At 44.6% G+C, this 20,136-nt stretch overlaps 1 protein-coding gene across 6 annotated transcripts in view; it reads right to left on the reverse strand.

Annotated features, from left to right (window-relative positions):
- Positions 1-848: 848 nt before the first annotated feature.
- LOC139251201 (leukocyte-associated immunoglobulin-like receptor 1) overlaps positions 849-20,136 on the reverse strand; it is a 57,260-nt gene continuing 37,972 nt past the window's right edge. For 3 of the 6 annotated variants that reach the window (XM_070873170.1, XM_070873171.1, XM_070873169.1), the window contains 6 exons: positions 17,048-17,353; positions 13,879-13,980; positions 11,924-11,951; positions 4,147-4,199; positions 3,271-3,308; positions 849-2,328 (listed from right to left, as the gene is read on the reverse strand). In XM_070873170.1, coding sequence (XP_070729271.1) covers positions 2,188-2,328; positions 3,271-3,308; positions 4,147-4,199; positions 11,924-11,951; positions 13,879-13,980; positions 17,048-17,353 — 668 coding nt within the window. In that variant the 3' untranslated portion in view covers positions 849-2,187. Of the gene's footprint in view, positions 2,329-3,270; positions 3,309-4,146; positions 4,220-11,923; positions 11,952-13,878; positions 13,981-17,047; positions 17,354-20,136 lie in introns of all 6 variants that reach the window. The other 3 variants (XM_070873173.1, XM_070873172.1, XM_070873174.1) reach the window with 3 other exon arrangements.

A 20,136-nucleotide genomic window follows, 5' to 3' on the forward strand; every position in this document is an offset into this window, starting at 1 on the left:
GATTAAGGAGATTTCGAAGTGCTCCTTTCAGCGGGCCCTGGCTTCCTCGGTGTCCTTGATGAGTGTCTCCCTGTTCTTGGCCAACAGTGGGGTGGGACCTTGGGTGCTTGGGCCGTAGGTGGACATAACTGTGGTGAAGATTCCTCACTCGTCATGGCTGTCAGCCTGCTGCTGGATCTCGTGTGCTTTCTCCACCAACCATCTATTCTTTCGGTCACGGGTTTTTTGTTGGACCTCGGCCTTCAACAGTCTTTTGAGATGCTTTTCTGCTCCTGAATTGGGTTGCTGCTTTATGTTCAGAAATGTGCTGCGTTTGCTGTTTATTAGCTCCCGGAACTCCTAGTCATTTTTGTCAAACCAATCTTGGTGTTCCCTGTTTGAGTGACCAAGCGCCTCTTCGCAGGCACTGGTTGTGGTGGCCTTGAGGGCGGACCACGCGCTGTGGGCAGTTCAAGTAATATTATATCAAAACATAAGCAGGGAAATGCAAAGAAAACTCCATGGAAGTAAAATAGGAGAAGGGACTGAATATGGGAAGTCGTGTATAACATGTCTCCAATACGCTACCACTTTGTTAACGCTACCATCCAAGACACGTTTTGTACCCCTTCCTTAATGGGGGAAAGGCAAATTTCTTTCCCATTTTTCCCAGTGGTTGGTTTAAAGCTTCTAGCTGCAGTAAGATAGTAAGAATCAATATATATCAAATATGGCAAGATTCAATACCGATAAAAGGCAAATAGATTATTGTCCTAAAATTTATACTGTGCTGATTTCCGAATACTTAAGTTCTCAATCCCGTGGTACTTCTTCAAAAATATTTTCTTCCTACATGTAATAAATGGACATTTTAAGCGTAAGTATTGTTTATTTTTCCAGCTACATGCAGCTTAATATTCAAACTTTGCCTCAAATGTAAGTTTAAATGAATGCTTCTGATCAACAATGCAACATATGATAAAAGACGTCCACAACATGTTATCAATGAAATAAATTAGTAAAAGATATATGACAAGTGTCTGAGCGAGAAGGGTGTCGAGGGGTATGTGAATAGATGTTGATGAGGAAAGGCGGGAGGAGGCTCGAGTGGTACATAAACTGGATGGACTGTTTGGGCCAAGTGGCCTGTTTCTGTGCCAGATATCTAAACTAATGCTATATATGTTGATACATGGAACTGCTACCATGTGATAATTATGCAATGTTGTATAATTTCGAAGAAAAAACGATCAATCATGAAGCCAAAAAAAAGATGCAATATAGGTGTAGATTTTCATCTTTACCAACAGAGCATTAAGCCTTTTCTGGGCGAAGCTTAGAATTGAAAATGCGGCGCTAACAATTGCAAGCCTGTGATAGAACCCGCACCAATTTATGTTCTGATATTAACAGAAAGGAACTCTGGCTAGTTGTATTAGGTTTGTGTGAAATTTTCTGGAGGAATTCCAAGACTGCAATTCGCCCACCTGACGTTTAATATCCAGGCGCTAAAGACGAGTATCCCGAACCTCCTCCCACCATTCGGCCCAATGTGGCAGTTGTGTCCACGGGTCTTGGTGAAGAACATATATCAAAGGTGCGGAGAATTGATGAGCGTCATTTCGCAGCCGGAGGCCTCCGAACCGCAATAAACCTACACACCTACCTGATGGACCTGTATCCATGCAGACTCGTGCTCCTGAGCCCATGCATACGCATGCGTAAAGATCAAGGTATCCCAGGAGGGCATGCAAATCACGTGAGCCAGCTAAACCAATCAGAAAGGCGTTTCTCATTCTGCTTATGGAGATTCCATTTATATACAGAATCCCCAATAAACTTAATAGGAATCGCGCCAAAAATACATGTACACAACATTGAAATAAAAAAAAATATTAACTTTTGAAATGATTAAACACGATTTTTAAAAATTATTATTTTCACCATTATGCTGGTAAAAGACAGCCTCATGCTTTCTTTTACCAGGCGTAAGAGTTTCATTGGCATTATCTGGAGAAGAATTAGGCAAATAGCCCAACTCTCCACCAGAGGATGACCATTTCCTGGAGGTGTGGAGGATGATCCAAGAAGATTCTTAACAAATTGCAAGTTGTGAGATTTCTCACAAGCGCAGCCGATGCATAGAGCCAGGACTTGCAGGCACATATGGCCATGTACGTGGACATAGGGCACGGAAATTCTGGGCTGTTATTTCTTTTTCACTTCAGCATACAAGCTGGTCTCTTTAGCAGTGACTAAGGTAGCTTCCTTCCGATTCACAGCTCCCATATTCAAAGTAGCATAAGTGATCTCCTGATGGTCGCTCTCTGGTACTTCAGAATACATTCCCTGCGAAGGATAACGTGAAGAAAGTGCAGAAGTAAATTATACAAATATAATCTGACTCTTTCCTTCTCTCGAACTTTTGCTGTCTCTCCATATCAATCTCTCTCATACCCACATTACTTTTTAAACATTCGTTCACGGGATGTGTGTGTCGCAAGGCCGGCATTTATTGCTCATCCCGAATTGCCTTTGGGAAGGTGGCGGTGAGCTGCATTGTTGAATCGCTGCAGTCCTTGTGGTGAAGTTATTCCCACAGTGTTCACTTTGTGTAGCTGTTTGGTGCAGCTGAGAGGGCAGTTAAGAGCTAACCACATTACTGTTTGTCTGGAATCACATATCGGCCAGACCGAGTCAGGACGGGAGATTTCCTTCCCTAAAGGACACTAGTGAACCAGATGGGTTTTTACAACAATACGGTTACCATTACTAATACTAACTTTTTATTACCGATTTATTTAATAAACTGAATTTAAATTCCCCAGCTTCTGTGGCGGGATTGAATTCCCGTCCCTGGATCATTATTCGAGGCGTCTGGATTATTAGTCCAATAACATAACCACCATGCTACCGTCTGGACCTGGCCCTCTGCCTTTCACTCTCGATCTTTCTCTCCATCGCTGTGTCCCTCTCCGACTCGCACATACGCATTCTCTCCATCTTTGTTTCTGCGGCTGTCTGCCTCGATGGCTGGCTGTCACTTTCTGTTTCTCTCTCGCCCTGACTCTTTTTCTTTCTCTCTATCTATCTCTCTATGTCACTCTGTCTTTCCCTCTGTGGTGCCTCTCTCTCTCCTTCTCACTCATGCTCTCTCTATCTCGGCCTTGCTCACTCTCCGTCTCTCTCTCTCGCTCACTCAATCTATTCAGGTCCACCACTCCCTCTACAGGAGGTGTTTGCAGAGCGAGAAGCTTAATAATCTGTATTTGAAAACAAAAATATGCTTACATTTGAGTCAGGATGTGAAGGAAGATTGGCGGTGTCATCTAAAAAGCAGAACATTTATTTTGGATCAGTTTCTGCCTGCTTTCCCAGCGAGACTCAATGGGCTAGAATATCAACTTACTGCTCGAGCATAAATCAGGCATTTGGGATTGCCCAGCCACAATAGTATACGCCTAATTATCTAGTACCATTACAATCCGTTAATGGGTGATCAAGACTGGGATCAGGCCCGTGCAGCAAGCTGAAAATCATCTCCAATATTAGATATGGGCAATAAGGGCCATGTAAAAGGGCCAAACAATGTAATATTCTGATTGATAATAATGGTTGCTCCATTTGTACTAGCTCCCATTACTGTCAATGAGAGTACACCCCAAAACACAGAAAGACAACACAATAATTATAAAAAAGTCATATATTTAAAATTAATTCAAATTAAAATGAAAGTTTAATGAAAAAATATATATCTTTGATAATCTTTTAAAATTGTTATAAAAGTTTTAAAAATTAACACCTTAATAGACAGGGTATATATAATAGAAATTAGTAATACAATTTAATCATTCTACCTTTTCAACTGAGGAGTATGAGTTTGAAGCACATTCGCTGAGGAAGTGACCCAAATCTCTATCCGTGAAGGTCCTTTTCCCGGGGATGATTGTGATTTGCCTAAACCCGGAACTTGCATTTATACTTCGGGCGTGTGCGCACACTGTACTATTCCGCAGAGACTGCAGTTTCTGCCCCGGGAGTCTGTTTGGGATTTGGAGCATTTTGAAGCGCATCTGTGAATCTCAAACTTGCTGTCCATTTCAACGGCAAAATATTGGCCAGTTCTTGTTGATTAAAGCCAGCAACTACCGTCAACACTACACTTACATGTGTTATCAGCAACTTCGGGATTTGTGACTCCACCTGCAGAGGCTCTACTTCTGCAACATAAACAAAAATGCTGACTCCTAAATGTGCGTCCAAATTAATGTTTATCTGATGCAGATGTAATGAATCGTAGTTCAATTGACTGATTAAAGTACAATTGTATATTTTGCATAAAATTATGAGTATCAAATTAAAGCGTGTCTCAAGATATTCTTATGGAGTGATTGACAGCAAAAACATTTCTGTGGCCATCTGAACATGTGATTCGCCCCCGCCCACTTTTTGCACATGAGTGATGTCATCGCGGTGCGGCTGCACATGCGCAGAACGGCACAGTTGCGTTTGCAGTGTAATTTTGATGAGCTCTGTGCGAGAAGGGCCCTCACTGGATCTGTACCGAGAATGGAGGATCGAAAGGGAGAGCAGAGAGGGAAGGACATCAAGGAGAGGGTTTGGAGAGAGGGGAGGGATAAATAGGGGCTTGAGGTAGAGGAGGGGAAGAGAGAGGTCGGAGAGAGATGGTTTGGAGAAAGTGGATAGGAGAGAGAAGGGATACAGTAGAGAGAAAGGGGTCGGAGAGGGAAGAGCAGAGTTCAGAGGTGTGGACATAGAGAGGGGAGAGAGAATGAGCGGAGCGAGGGAGGGGAGAGAAAAAGAGGGATTGGAAGTAGAGAGGGGAGGGAGAAATAGGGACTTGAGGTAAAGGAGGGTAAGAGAAAGGTCGGAGAGAGAGAGAGTGTCGGAGAGAGAGGGTTTCCATAAAATGGTTAGGAGAAAGAGAAGAGAGGTGGTAGAGAGAGAGGGGTCGGAGATGGGAGTGAGAGGGGTAGGAGAGAGTTGAGAGACGATGAGGCTTTGGAGAGAGGAGAGAGATAGATTTGGAGAGAGAGGGGGTCGGAGAAAGTGGATGGCAGAGAGAGAATAGAGAGGGTAGCGAGAGAGAGGTCATAGAGAGGGGAGTGAGACCTGTTGGAGAGTCGGGAGCGAAAGAGAGGTGAGAGAGTAATGGTTGGAGAGAGGGGACGGAGAGGTGTTGGAGAATGGGAAGAGAGTTGAGAGAGAGAGGGGTTGAGGGAAGAGAGAGATATTGGAAGAGTGTGGGGAGCGAGAGAGAGGGGTTGGGGAGATGGGAGATAGAGGGAGAGAGAATGAAAGGTTGGAGATAGAGAGGATGGGGAGAGAGAGATCAGAGAGGGCGTCGGAGAGAGAGGCATTAGATGAAGTGAATAGGATAGAGAGAAGGGAGAGGGTATGTTACGTATTTAACACCTTGCAACCTGTATTACACTACCACCAGAGGGCTCCCTGTTGGAGTCCCAATGGATCCCGGCATTCTTTGGGAGCACGGGATATAAGCAGGTAGCCCACGAGGTACCTGCACTCTGTAAACTTATTAAAGGAGCTAAGGTCACACTTGCTCTTTGTGCACAGTACTCAATTTCATCCTTTATTATGAACGCATCAATCGGCGATGAGATAATGAACAACCGCGTGAAAATTCAAAGAAGAGTTGGTATCCCAGAGAGTGGTGAACCTGTGGAATTCTCTACCACAGAAAGTTGTTGAGGCCAATTCACTAAATATATTCAAAAAGGAGTTAGATGAGGTCCTTACTACTAGGGGGATCAAGGGGTATGGCGAGAAAGCAGGAATGGGGTAGTGACGTTGAATGTTCAGCCATGAACTCATTGAATGGCGGTGCAGGCTAGAAGGGCCGAATGGCCTACTCCTGCACCTATTTACTATGTTTCTATGTTTCTATCCTGGAGAAGTTCTCTGAAGGTGATGATTGGGAGGCCCCTGTGGAGACACTCAACCAATACTTTGTCGTCAACGAGCTGGAAGCGGACGAGAATGCTGCCAAATGAAGTGCGATTCTCCTAACTGTCTGTGGGGCAACAACCAATGGCCTCAGAAAGAATCACCTAGTTCCGCTAAAACCAAAAGCTATATCCGATGAAGAATTGTGTATGCTGGTCTGGGAGCACCTAAATCCTAAGGAAAGCGTTTTTATGGCGAGATATCGGTTCAACACATCGGAGGGCCAGGAAGTGGCGAGCTATATCGCCGAAGTAAAGCGCCTCGCAGGACATTGCGAATTTGAGGGATTCCTGGATCTTAGTGACTTTTTTGTAATGGGCAATGGCCATGAGGTAATCCTTCGTAAACTGTTGACTCTTGAAACTCCGAATCTAAGTAACGCCATAACGATAGCCCAGGCATTTATGTCCACCAGTTAAAACACCGAACACATTTTGCAGAGTAAAGAAGTAACATCATTTTTGAGCAGGAATGTACATGGCAGAAGGTAAACGCCGGCAGCTGCTGCACGAACTCAGAACCAGAGTCCGCCATCAATCGTTAATGCGAGGCAGATAACACCTTGTTGGTGCTGTGGAGGTGATCATCGGCCCCATCAATGCCCCTTAAAGCACTATGGGTGGAACGGTTGCACAACAATGGGACACCTCCAGCGAATGTGCAGGCGAGCTGCATCGCTGCAAACGCTGCAAACCACCGCGTTGCAGAGGATGACCGATCCACTGTGGATCAGGCTGAATTGGAGGCTCGTTCCGAGAAGACAGAAGTGCACGATGTACCCACATTCACCACGAAATTCCACCAATAATATTGAAATTTGAACTAAATGGAATTCGAGTGTCAATGGAACTGGTCATTGGTGCGAGTCAGTCCATAATGAATAAAAAGGCCTTCGACAGGCTGTGGGGCAGCAAAGCACGCAGGCCCAAGCTCAGCCCCACTCATACCAAACTAAATACTTACCCCAAGAAACTAATCCCTGTAATTGGCAGTGCAGAAGTCAAAGTCTCCTAGCATGGAGCAGTTCACAAACTTGTGCTGTGGATTGTGCCGGGGATGGCCTCACATTGTTTGGCAGAAGCTGGCTGGGAAAAATACGCTGGAACTGGGACGACATCGGAGCGCTTTCGTCCATTGACGACGGCTCATGTGTCCAGGTTCTGAGCAGGTTTCCATCGTTGATTGAGCCAAGCATTGGAAGATTCTCGGGGGCGAAAGTGCACATCCATTTGGTTCCCGGTACGTGACCCATCCACCAAAAGGCAAGGGCGGTACCATATACCATGTGTGAGAAAGTGGAAATTGAGTTGGATAGACTGCAGCAAGAAGTATCATCCCACCAGTAGAAGTCAATGAGTGAGCCAGTACGATTGTCCCCGTACTTAAAGAGGAAAGCGCGGTCAGAATTTGGGCGGACTATAAAGTAAAAATTAACCGTTTTTCGCTACAGGACCAGTATCCGCTACCCAAGGCAGATGATATATTTGCGACCCTGGCTGGAGGGAAGAAGTTCGCTAAGCTGGACCTGACCTCGGCCTACATTCAAGAGCTTGAGGAGTCTTCGAAAGGCCTCACCTGCATCAGCACGCATACAGGTCTGTTCAACTGTAACAGACGCCCATTTGGGATTCGGTCGGCCGCGGCAATCTTCCAATGCAAGAAGGAGAGCCTGCTAAATTCAGTTCCGCGCACCGTGGTTTTCCCGGACGATATACTGGTTACAGGTCGGGAAACCATTGAGCACTTGAAACTCTTGAAGATGTTCTTAGTCGGTTGGATCGCATGGAACTCAGGTTGAAACGCTCGAAGTGTGTTTTCCTGGCAAAGCAGGTCGAGTTCTTGGGAAGAAGAATTGCAACAGCCGGCATCAGACCCTCCGACGCCAAGGCGGTTGCCATGAAGAATGCGCCGAAATCATTGAACGTGACGGAGCTGCGGTTGTTCCTGGGACTCCTTAACTCTTTCGGTAATTTCCTGCCTGGGTTAAGCACTCTGCTAGAATCCCTACATGCGCTAATGTGCAAGGGAGAAGATTGGATATGGGGGAAGTCACAAGAGGCTGCCTTTAAGAAAGCCAGGAATCTGTTGTGTTCAAACAAACTGCTTCTCATGTATAACCCTTGTAAACAATTAGTGCTAGCTTCTGAGGCGTTGTCATATTGGGTCGAGTGTGTGTTAAAGCAGGCAAACGAACCTGGGATTTCGCAACCGTTCGCTTATGCTTCCAGAAGTTTGTCCAATGCCGAAAGGGCCTAAAGCATGAATGGAAAAGTGGATCTGGCGCGCGTTTACGGGTAAAGAAAATGCATCAGTACTTTTTAGCCTCAAGTTCGAGCTTGAAACCAACCACAAACCGCAATATTGCTGTTCTCTGAGACCAAAGGGATTAATACCAATGCCTCTGTCCACATCCAAAGATGGGCGCTCATGCTGTCGGCATACTACTATGTAATCCACCACAGACCGGGCACAGAGAACTGTGCTGATGCTCTCCGTCGTCTGCCATTGCCCACCTCCGGGATGGAACTGACACAGCCTGCGGAATTGCTCATGGTAATGGAGGCATTGGAAAACGAAAATTCCCCCGTTGCAGCACGCCAGATCAGGACCTGGACCAGCCAGGATCATTTAATGTGATTGGTAAAAAAAATTTGTACTCCATGGGAGCTGGTCCAGTGTCCCTGCGGGGATGCAGGATGCAAATCAGCCATCCCACAGGCGCAAAGACGAAATGTTCTTGCAGGCGGACTTTCTGTTGTGGGGCAATCGTGTGGTCTTGACCAAGGAAGGCAGAGATATGTTCATTTGTGAACTGCACAGCACTCACCCAGGCATTGTAATGATGAAAGCCATAGTCAGAACCCAAATGTGCTGGCCCGGCATCGACTCAGATTTAGAGTCATGCCTGCACCAGTGCAACGCTTGCTCTCAGCTGAGCAATGCACCCAGGGAGGCACCGTTAATTTTGTGGTCGAGCCCTCCAAACTGTGGTCGAGGATCCACGTGGAGTATGCGGAACCATTTCCAAGCAAACTGTTCTTGGTTGTTGTGGATGCTTACTCAAAATGGATTGAATGTGCAAAAATGTCTGTAAGCACGTCCACGGCCACTTTTGAAAATCTACGAGCCATGTTTGCCACTCACGGCCGGCCTGATGTCCTAATCAGCGACAATGGCCCGTGTTTCACCAGTGCTGAATTCAAGGAATTGATGACTCGCAATGGAATCAAGCACGTCACATTTGCCCCATTTAAGCACACATCCAAAAGCCAGGCAGAACGGACATGTTCAGACCCTCAAGCAAGCCTTGAAACGCATGTCGGAAGGACCCCTGCAGACCTGACTATCCTGATGCTGCTCAGCTACCGCACCAGACCCGACTCACTCACCGGGTTCCAGCAGCCGAAATGCTCATGAAAAGCACGCTCAAAACAAGGCTCTCTCTTGTCCAGCCTGGTCTCCATGAATACGTGGAGGGCAGGCGGCATCAACAAAGTGTTTACCATGAACACGCGAAATTGTCATGCGAAATTGAGGTCAAGGACACTCTCTTTGTTCTCAATTATGGACATGGTCCCAAATGGCTCACTGGCACGCTAATAGCCAAAGAGGGGACTAGGGTGTTCAATGTCAAATTGTCCAATGGATTAACGTGCAGAAACAATTTGGCTCAAATCAAATCGCAGATAACCAACAGATACGAACAACCCGAAGACGACAGCACCAACTTTGATCCTCCAAGACACACACAAGTGGCAAATGACATTATGGTTGTCCAGGAAGCCGAACTCAACATTCCCAGCTGCCCGGCAAGGCTGGTTGTCCAGCAGCCCAGTGAAGAACTAACCAACTCACCCACACCCACATTTGTACCGAGACAATCGACAAGGGAGCGGAACGCCCAAGATCGTCTCACCGTGTAAATAAGTGCACTATTGACTTTACGGGGGAGTGATGTTATGTATTTAAGCACTTGCAATCTGTATTATACTACTACCAGAGGGCCTATCTGTTGGAGTCCCGTGGAATCCCAGCGTCCCTTTGGAACACGGTATATATCCAAGACATCCACGAGGTGCCTGTACTCTGGAGTCGAGTTGCACGAGCGAACGTCACACTTGCTCGTTGTACACAATACTCAGTTTCATCCTTTATTAAGAAGGCATCAGGGTAGAGAGAGGATTCCGAGAGGGGGAGCGAGAGGGGTTGGTGAGAGAGAGGAGGAGAGAGAAAGAGGGCTTGGAGAGAGAGGAGAGGGAGGGGAGAGAGAAAGAGGAATTGGAGGTACAGGATGGGCGAGAGAGAGGTCGGAGAGATGGCGTCGGAGAAAATAGTTTTGGAGAAAGTGGATAGGAGAACGAGAAGTGAGAGGATAGAGAGGGGTTGGAGAGTGGAGTGAGAGGGTTTGCATAGAGTGGAGAGAGAAAGAGTATTTGGAGAGAGGGGAGGGATAGAAGTCGGAGAGTGAAGGGGTCGGAGAGAGAGTGTTTGGAGAAAGTGGATGGCAGAGAGAAGAGAGAGAGTACAGAGAGGAGTCGTAGAGAGGGCAGTGAGACGTGTTGGCGAGTGGGGAGAAAGAGAGGAAAGAGAGAAGGGTTGGAGAGAGGGGTGAGAGGTGTTGGAGAATGGAGAGAGAGAGGGGTGAGAGAGAGAGGAGTTGGAGAGAGAGGAGACAGAATGAAGGGTGTGAGGTAGAGAGGATAGAGTGAGAGAAGTCAGAGAGAGTGGGCTTGGAGAAAGTGGATGGGAGAAAGAGAAGAGGGTAGAGAGAGACGGGTCGCAGTGAGGGGAGAGGGAGAAGGGAGAGAGTGAGCGGGGTCAGAGAAGAGACAGTTTTTCAGAGCGAGAGAGAGAGGAATAAGCGCAGAAAATGAGAGAGGGGTCGGCGAGAGGGGAGGAAGAGAGAGAGAGAGATAGGGATGTCAGAGATAGAGAAAGAGGTGGGATAGGAGGGAGGGGATTCAGGGAGGGAGGGGGATTAAGGGGGAGAGAGGAATTCAGGAATTTGGTGGGACAGTATGGAGAGTACAGTGGGGATGGGGGCAGAACATGATCGAAGTCTAAATGTGGGGGAGGGGGAAGATGTTGGTAAACAGCGATCCAAACGGCAATACTGCAGAAACTCCAGAAATCACGAAAGTGTCACTATTCACGTTACCCTGTTAACAATCCGTGCCGCACACCAAATTTCCCCTCCATGGCGGGGGGCGGGTGTGGTGTGGGGGTGGGGGGGGGAGAATGGAATGAACTTGGGATTGGTGGGTATTACTAGGTCAGGAAACTTAGGTTGGGGGACTTGCGAGATTGGGTCAGGAACTTTAGTTGGAGGGCGTGCGGGATTGGGTCAGGAACTTCGGTTGGGGAGCGTCCGGGATTGGGTCAGTGACTTTGGTTGGGGGCATGAGGGATTGGGTCAGGTACTTGGGTTGAGAGCATGAGGGATTGGTTCAGGAAGTTCGGTTAGGGAGTGTGCAGAATTGCATCAGGAACGTGGGTTGAGGAGGGTGCGGGATTGGGTCAGGAATTTTGCTTGGGAGCAAGAGCGATTGGGTCAGGAACTTGGGTTGGTGGGAGTTGATGAAGAATTTTGACTGGGTGGCTGCAAGTCAGTAGGTGGGCTTGGGGTGGGAAGTCCATCAGGAACTTGGGCTGGCGGGGGCGGAGGATTAGGTAATGAACTTGGGCGAGGAGCTAGAGGCAGGAACATGTTTGGTGGTTGGGAGAAGGTGTAAACCTGTGAGAGTGCGCTCTATTCTATCTGTCGACGGCAGTCAGATTGGCTCGAATTACACTTTGCAAAGTCACTGATTATGTAGGCAGGGTTGTTCTAATTACACATTCCAGTGAAAATGCTGGGTATGTTTTATCCTCCAAGGGGAACAATCAGCAATCAGTCATATAATCAAGGAGACCCAATCAGAGCTTTGGTTTTCCAAATGTGTGTCCATATTCTTACCTCTCATTACTTTGCCTTCTTATTTGTCCTGGAGAAAAATAATAAAAGAATGGGAATGTTTTTGAAAAATTGTTACATTTCCCAATAAAGTGACTTAAACTAACAGCATTTCCACTGTTCAATACTTATTACAGATCAATCAGATAAAAGGATTCATATACACCCTCCCTAAAAGAAAACAAGGAAAGGTGACTTGTTCACGCACAAAGTTGCAAGAAAATTTACAATCAGAAAAAAGCTAACATGGAACCAGTTTCCTCTCAATGGCATCTCCACAACAGGGCTGATTACTTGCAGTTGCAGCTGTAGAAATTCGTCTTTTCCTACCCCAACTTGATGGTAGCTAAATCGTAAAATATTACCAAATTAAATAGTATTGGGCCGAAATTTGCCGTCGAAGGCACACCTCTGGATTACACCACCCGCAAAAAAATCTTAACGATCCTGCTGGCTCCGGGGTTTTGGAGACTTCGGGTCCTTGGCCTGTCGGCCTATCCCAAGATAAAGGTCCACGGTTCTCAGGGACGCAAGCGGTTCGGAAGCCTCCCTGGGATCACGTGAGCCAGGTCAACCAATTAGAAAGAAGGATTCCTCGTAACCTTCCAGGGATTCCATTTAGAAACTGAATCCCCATCAGCTCATAAGGCATCTCCAAATAAATAAGCTCATGAGAAACCGCCAAATTATTAAATAATATATACAATTCTAATAAAAAATGTATGTTACCCCATTGAAAATTAATTAAATGCCCCTTTGATGAAGCTTTCAAATTGAAAATTTAAATTTTTGAAAAATAAGAAAAATTTTTGAATGCTGGTCAAAATATACATGAGCTAATTTAAAAAGGCTTTGTCTGTTTTAATCATGTTGAAAATAATGGGATTGGATTTGCGGCCCATGCGGGTCCATGGAATTTTCCAACAAGCCCACAGATGCAGCAGAGCCTGGTCTCCAATCGTCTTGGATCGACTTGCCATTGGACCAAGACCTTGCTCTGTCAAGTTCGTATGGTAGCTGGTGTGCAATGCCGCCACCCACCCCCAACCCCCCACATTAAGAGAATTCACCCACTGGCATATTCAACAATTTAAAATGAATTTCGGGACCTACGGGTCTGTACGAGGTGCCCATAGGTGCCCCGCAAGTTCCGGGTTAATACATGCACTCGCTTGCGCTGAAACCCGCAAATTACGATCTGCCAAAAATCCGCTTGAACGACCATACGCATCTGAAAGAATAGAGCATTTACTGGTGGAGAATTCGACTATTTGCTCAACTTCTGCCTTCGAATTCCCTTTATATTTTTGCCTTGCTAAAGGAGGACTAAGGCTTGCTTTTTGCCAGCGTAAGAGTTAAAAAAAATAGTTCAATTAAATTTAATCACGCATTGATATATTAAAGACCCTGTCCAATAAGCTAAGGTTATTTTTAGACCCGTTAAATTGCATTAAACAAATCAAATAATTAAATGTTATTGTAAATATTTGAATAAATTATATTTTAATTAATTTGAAACATATCATATTTTCTTCGTATGTTCGTGTATTTTTTAAGTGATCCCCATTCATACTTATGTGAGCTCAGTGCAACTAGAATCGAGGGATATATGGGAATATTGCCGAGAAGTGGAGTTGAGGTAGAAGATCAGCCATGATCTTAATGAATGGCAGAGCATGCTCGAGGGGGTGAGTAGCCTGCTCAAGCTCCTAATTCTTATTTTCTTATGTTCATATGATATCGGCCGTGCAAAATGCGGGCCAATTTCTCGACAGATCTAACTAGACATGCAGCCTTTCAAATCGAACGGACGGAACATTTCAACATTTGTTTGAACATCACCTTACACAATCTTAATGCTGGATTTGGGTTACAGGTTTTTTTTGCATGGTGCGACCAGCTTTTTGACTATATTAATTTATATGAAAAATTCGTATAGTTTTTCCATGATCACTTACTTCTCTTTCTGATCAAAAGGCAGATAATCACCACAAACAGTAAAGCAATGACCACAACAGCGCATCCCAGGCCGACATTAAGCAATACTCCGTTGTCTGCATCTACACAGTGATTAAAAAAACGGACATTTCTAAGAGTTCATCTGCAACGAAGACATGTCAGCATTTTTTCCAGCAGAAAATGAAATGGCCCCAGATGTTCTTTTTGGGCTGTCTGGTTCATTTGCTTCAGTCGCACTTTATACGCCATGCCCGAAATTAAGTTCCATTGACGTGAATATGATGCAATGGTGTCAAATTGAACATGATTGGTTGAGAATGAAGTAGAAAGCTGTAGACTGCAGGCAGGTATCAATGAATTGGGCAGGTGGACAGAACAGTGGGAAACGGAATTCAATCTGGAGAAGTGTGAGGCAATGCATTTGCGGTGGGCCAACAAGGTTAGGAAATATACATATAAATGGTAGGACACTGAGAAGTGTAGAGGAACAAAGGGACCTTGGAGTGCATGTCCACAGATTCCTGGCAATAGAGAAGGTGGGTTAGAAGGCGGACGGAATACATACCTTTATTAGCCAACGCATAGAATACAAGAGCAGGGAGGTTATACTTGAACTGTATAAAACACTAGTTAGGCCACAGCGAGAGTACTGGTCACGACATTATAGGATAGATGTGATTGCACTGGAGAGGGTACAGAGAATATTAACGAGGATGTTGCCTGGATTGAAGAATTTTAAATGTGAAGAAAGATTGCATAGTCTGGAGTTGTTTCTTTGGAAAGAGGAGACATAGTGAAACTAATTTCGGCATATAAAATTATGGGCCTGGACAGAATGGAAAGGACGGACCTGTTTCTTTTAGCAAAGGTTCAATAACAAGGGGGCTTAAATTTAAAGTAATTGGTAGGCTATTTAGAGGGGATTTAAGGTGGTAGCGGATCAGCCGTCCTTTAATATCTCTACATTTACAGATTACACTAAGCTGGGTGGCGGTGTGAGCTGTGAGGACGATGCTAAGAGGCTGCAGGTTGACTTGGACAGGTAAGTTGAGTGGGCAAATGAATGGAAGGTGTGAAGTTATCCAGAATTTGAAGGCAGAATATCTGAATGACAGCAGATTAGGAAAAAGGAGGTTCAATGAGACCTGGGTGTCATGCTACGTTAGTCATTTAAAGTTGGCTTGCAGGTACGGTAGGCGGTGAAGAAGGCAAATGGCATGTTGGCCTTCAGAGCTAGGGGAGTTGAGTATAGGAGCAGGGAGGTCGTACTGCAATTGTTCAGGGCCTTGGTGAGGCCTCACCTGGAATATTGTGTTCAATTTTGATATCCGAATCTGTGGAAGGACGTTCTTGCTATTAAGGGAGTGCAGCGAAGGTTCACCAGACCGATTCCTGTGATGGTAGGACTGACATATGAGGAAAGATTGGATCGACTGGGCCTGTATTCCCTGGAGTTTAGAAGAATGAGAGGCGATCTTATAGAAACATATACAATTCTGACGGGACTGGACTGGTTAAATGCAGCAAGAATGTTCCCGAAGTTGGGGAAGTCCAGAACCAGGGGTCACAGACCAAGCGTAAGGGGTAAGCCATTTAGGACCGAGATGAGGAGGAATTTCCTCACTCAGAGAGTTGTTAACCTGTGGAATTCTTTACCGCAGAGAGTTTTTGATGCCAGTTCGTTAGATATATTCAAGAGGGAGTTAGATATGGCCCGTACTGCTAAAGCAATCATGGGGTATGGAGATAAAGCAGAAAAGGGGTACTGAGGTGAAGGTTCAGCCATGATCTTATTGAATGGTGGTGCAGGCTCGAAGGGCCGAATGGCCTACTCCTGCAAGTATTTTCTATGGTTCCATGTTTCTAAACACCGTGCCTGAAACTCAGAAATGTTGGGTCATAATTCAGTAGAGAACCAAGCTGAGTACAACATTTACAGGGGAGAGCTAAAAAACGAAATTAGAAGGGCAAATAGTTTGTAGGAGAAGAGAGTAGCAGGTAAAATAAAGGGAACAGAAAAGTATTTTATATGAATGTTGGGCCATAACCTGTGATCTCTCTAGGCGCATGCGATGTGTGCACGTGCCTGAAGAGGCCCCACAAGTTCAGGGATAAGATGTGCACTGCACACGTACCTAAATCCAGCACTTGCGATCTATCAACACGAGGAGGACCTCCAGAAGCAGAAATTGGGGCTGCTTACCCAAATTCTGCCCAGCAAATGTCCTTAAAATTATTATGTTTGGTAAAAGCAAGATAAGGCCTGCTTTTATTAGCATAATTGTTTAAATGATAGATATAATTAATGTTACGTCTTTTTTTAAAAAGAACCCTGTCATTTAAGGTCAGTTCATGTTTTACACTATTGGAACATGTTAAAAAATGCCAAAAATTAATATTTTTCTAAAACATTTACTTTCATACAATTGCTTTTAATTTCAAACAAATGATGTGTTTTTTATTTACTTAAGTTGTTTTCTTTGTTTTGGAGTTATTCCCATTCGTAGTAATGGGAGCTTTGTACAAGAAGGCTGTGATGGTTTTAAAAATTGGAAGTATAGTGAGGCGGGAATTTCCAGAGTTTGGGGCCAACGCACCAGAAGGCACGGCCACCAATGGTTGAGCAATAAGAATCAGGGATGCTCAAGACGGCAAATTAGAGGAGCGCAGATATCTCGGTGGGTTGTGGGGCTGCAGGAGATTGCAGAGAGAAAAAGGGGGCGAGAGGCCATGGAGGAATTTGTACAGGAGGATGAGAATTGTAGGGACTCGAGGAGGTTACAGTGATAGGGAGGGGGCGAGGGTCCATGGAGGGATTTGAAAAGGAGGATGAGAATTGTAGGGGATGAAGGAGGTTGCAGAGATAGGGAGGGGCGAAGCCATGGAGGGATTTGAACAGGAGCATGAGCAATGTTGGGCCTGGAGGTGGTTACAGAGATATGGAGGGGGCAAGGAGCCATGTAGGGTGTTGAAAATAAGAGTGCGAATTTTGAAATCGAGAGAAACGTTTCGCCAAGAGATCAATAACAGACTGTTGCAGGGAAACGTGTAAACCTAGGTTCAATGTTAAATGGAATTGGCCACTTATATAAACTATAAATGAGCGAAAGATTCAGACATTGAAATACGAGAATATACAACCTGTTTTTGATTTGTTTTGTTCCCTACCATTCACGGTAATCATTACATCTTTACTGACTGCCGAATCTCTCCAATGCCCTACAACCTCTGTTTGATATCGGCAACTATAATTTACTCCCGAGCCTTTACTTCGGGTATTTATGGTGAAGGACACAATTCGCTCATCGCCGGTCACATTACGAGACTGTACACGATTTCCTTTGCCATCTTTGTACAAGTGAAATGTCCCCCCTCGGGAGCGAATGTCACCTTTGCAGAAAATGGTCACTTTGTCTCCGTTTGAAGCAGCGCCAGATCCTGGGTCAATGTAGATAGTCGGCTCCAAGAGTGAATCTGTAACAAAAGTATTGTCTGCAATTGTGAGGTAAAACTCGACTGAATGACATACGAGTATGCTTTTCGAAAAAAGTATTTCCGCTTGAAAACCATTTATACTTTGCATTTCGTTATTACCTAGAAGTTAAGGACGGTGGGAGAGCAGTATAAACCAGGAAGTACTGATTCTTTCTTTGGTGCCGGGGTATTTTGTTCAGTCTGTTTTTATCTGCTTTCAATAATGACAATTGTGTGGCCGCTTACTGCACATCTCCATTCAATCTGCACAACATGAGCTTCCTTTAGCTCAACTGGTCAATTGCCCCTCCCTTTCTCAGGCCGACCTTCCGCTATCGGATTTCAATTTATAGATTTGAAAAGTAGGAAAATTATGCTAACCCTGCATCGAAACTTGGACAGACCACACTTGGAGTACTGCATACAGTTCTGGTCTCCATATACCTTGGACAGAACACACTTGGAATACTGCGAAAACTTCTGGTCTCCATATGCATTGCACAGACCAGACTTCGAGTACTGCGTACAGTTCTGGTCTCCATACACCTTGGAGAGACCAAACTTGTAGTACTGCCTATGTTTCTGATCTCCATATACCTTGGACAGACCGCATTTGGAGTACTCGGTATCGTACTCCTCTGCATATACCTTGGTTAGAACACAGTTGGAGTACTGCCTACAGTTCTGGTCTCCATATACCTTGGACAGACCACACTTGGAGTAGTGCGTACAGTTCTGGTTTCCATATACCTTGGACAGATCACAATTGGAGTACTGCATACAGTTCCGGACACCATGTACCTTGGTTAGTCCACACTTGGAATACTGCGTACAGTTCAGGTCTCCATATACCTTGGTTAGACCACAATTGAAATACTGCGTACAATTCTGGTCACCAGATTATAAAGAGGATAAAGAGGAACTGGAGAGGGTGCAGAACATATGTACAAGGATGATGCCAGAAAGGCGAGAGTAAACATCTCAGGAAAGGATGAACAGGCTGGGTCTCTTTTCTCTCGAAAAAGAAGGTTGATGGTTGACCTGATAGAGGTCTTTGAATTTATAACACGTTTTGATAGTGGATAGAGAGTGAATGATTCCAGTTGTGGGGAAGAGCATAATTAGAGGCTATCAATATAATATTGTCATCAACAAAACAAATAGGAAATTCAGACGATAATTATATATCCAAATAGTAGTGGGAATGTGGAACTCGCTACCACAGGGAGTGGTTGAAGCGAATAATACAGATGCATTTAATGGTAGGCTAGATAAGCATATGGGAGAGAAGTGAATAGTGGGTTATGCTGATATATTGAGATGAAGAAAGACAGGAGGAGGCTCGAGTGGAGTACAAGGCATATTCTGGCTAGGATGAATGGACTGTTTCTGTGCCGTATATCCTGTGTAATCCTATGACTTTGTAGCCATTTGGAGCTAGAATTATCAAACAATAGGCCCATACTCATCCATCCCAAGAAGAACTGAGCTAGTAAAGGTATTCTTCAAAATACTGAGAGTTTACTTTCTTAATTGCCTTAGACATTGGTATGGAGATAACGGATATTATTTCGTTGCTTCAGTCACTAAGATTGCATCGCACATATAACGTTTGCTGACGTCTGCAATTAGAGCACAGTGTTAACATTAGTCTAATTATTACGAAATTAATGAATAATATCGCTGACATCACAGCACATAAAACTACTAAACACAGTTTCTCAACATGAATTTGACATATTACACAATATATATATACATATGTATTTAACGTGACAGCAGAGCTTACACAAACTAGTGTTGTATTCCCTGGAAGTTTGAAGTTTAAGGGTGATCTGATCGAAGTTTTCAGGATATTAAGGGGAACAGATAGGGTAGATAGGGAGAAACTATTTCTGCTGGTTGGGGATTCTAGGACAAGGGGACATAGTCTAAAAATTAGAGCCAGACCTTTCAGGAGGGCAATTCGGAAACACTTCTATACACAACGGATAGTACAACTTTGGAACTCTCTTTCACAAACAAAAAATTACGTTTGATTTATCGTTAATTTTAAAACGGTGATTGAGAGCTTCTTGTTAAGCAAAGGTAAGAAGGGATATGGCCCAAAGGCAGGTATATGGAGATGTGGAGTTAGATCGCAGATCAGCCGTGATCTCATCGAATGTAGGTACAGGCTCGAGGGGATGAATAGCCTATGCTCCCAATTAACACGATTAATTCGGCTGCTGAAACGTGTTAACGTTTAGTTTGTTCAGTGCACGGAAAAAATGTGGTTGGCATCAATGGAGAGAGAAAGAGAGAGAGAGCGGTAACTATTTTACATGCAACTGCCAATGTTCAATTTTTAAGAAACGCTGTAGCATGCTTAAAGTTGGCATACTATTAACATGCAACCATACACCATTGCAGGCTACACGAGGGGCTGTTGATGGACAAACAAAGTAAACCGGTGTGATTACAAATAAGCTGAAGGACTGTGCATTGATGGAGAATTAGCAAATGTTGATGTACTAGAAATGTAAACTTGTGTGGGTGTAAATGGGCTGAAAGACAGTGCATTGAAGTTGAATTATCAATTGTTGATGTGCGAGAAATGCAAACTTGTGTGGGTATGAAATGGTGAAGGAAAATGCATTGCTCGGAGGCTATTAAATAAGGACAGGCCACTTCGAGTTTCATAAAAAGAATAGTTTGTAAAAGATAATATTTTTTTGTTTATTTTTTAAAAAAGGAGGAACTTATTTGCATGCATGCTTACGCTCGGAACTGCTGAAAAAGCT

This window comes from Pristiophorus japonicus, unplaced genomic scaffold (genome assembly GCF_044704955.1).
Source record: "Pristiophorus japonicus isolate sPriJap1 unplaced genomic scaffold, sPriJap1.hap1 HAP1_SCAFFOLD_421, whole genome shotgun sequence".
In the NCBI taxonomy this organism is placed as follows: Eukaryota; Metazoa; Chordata; class Chondrichthyes; family Pristiophoridae; genus Pristiophorus; species Pristiophorus japonicus.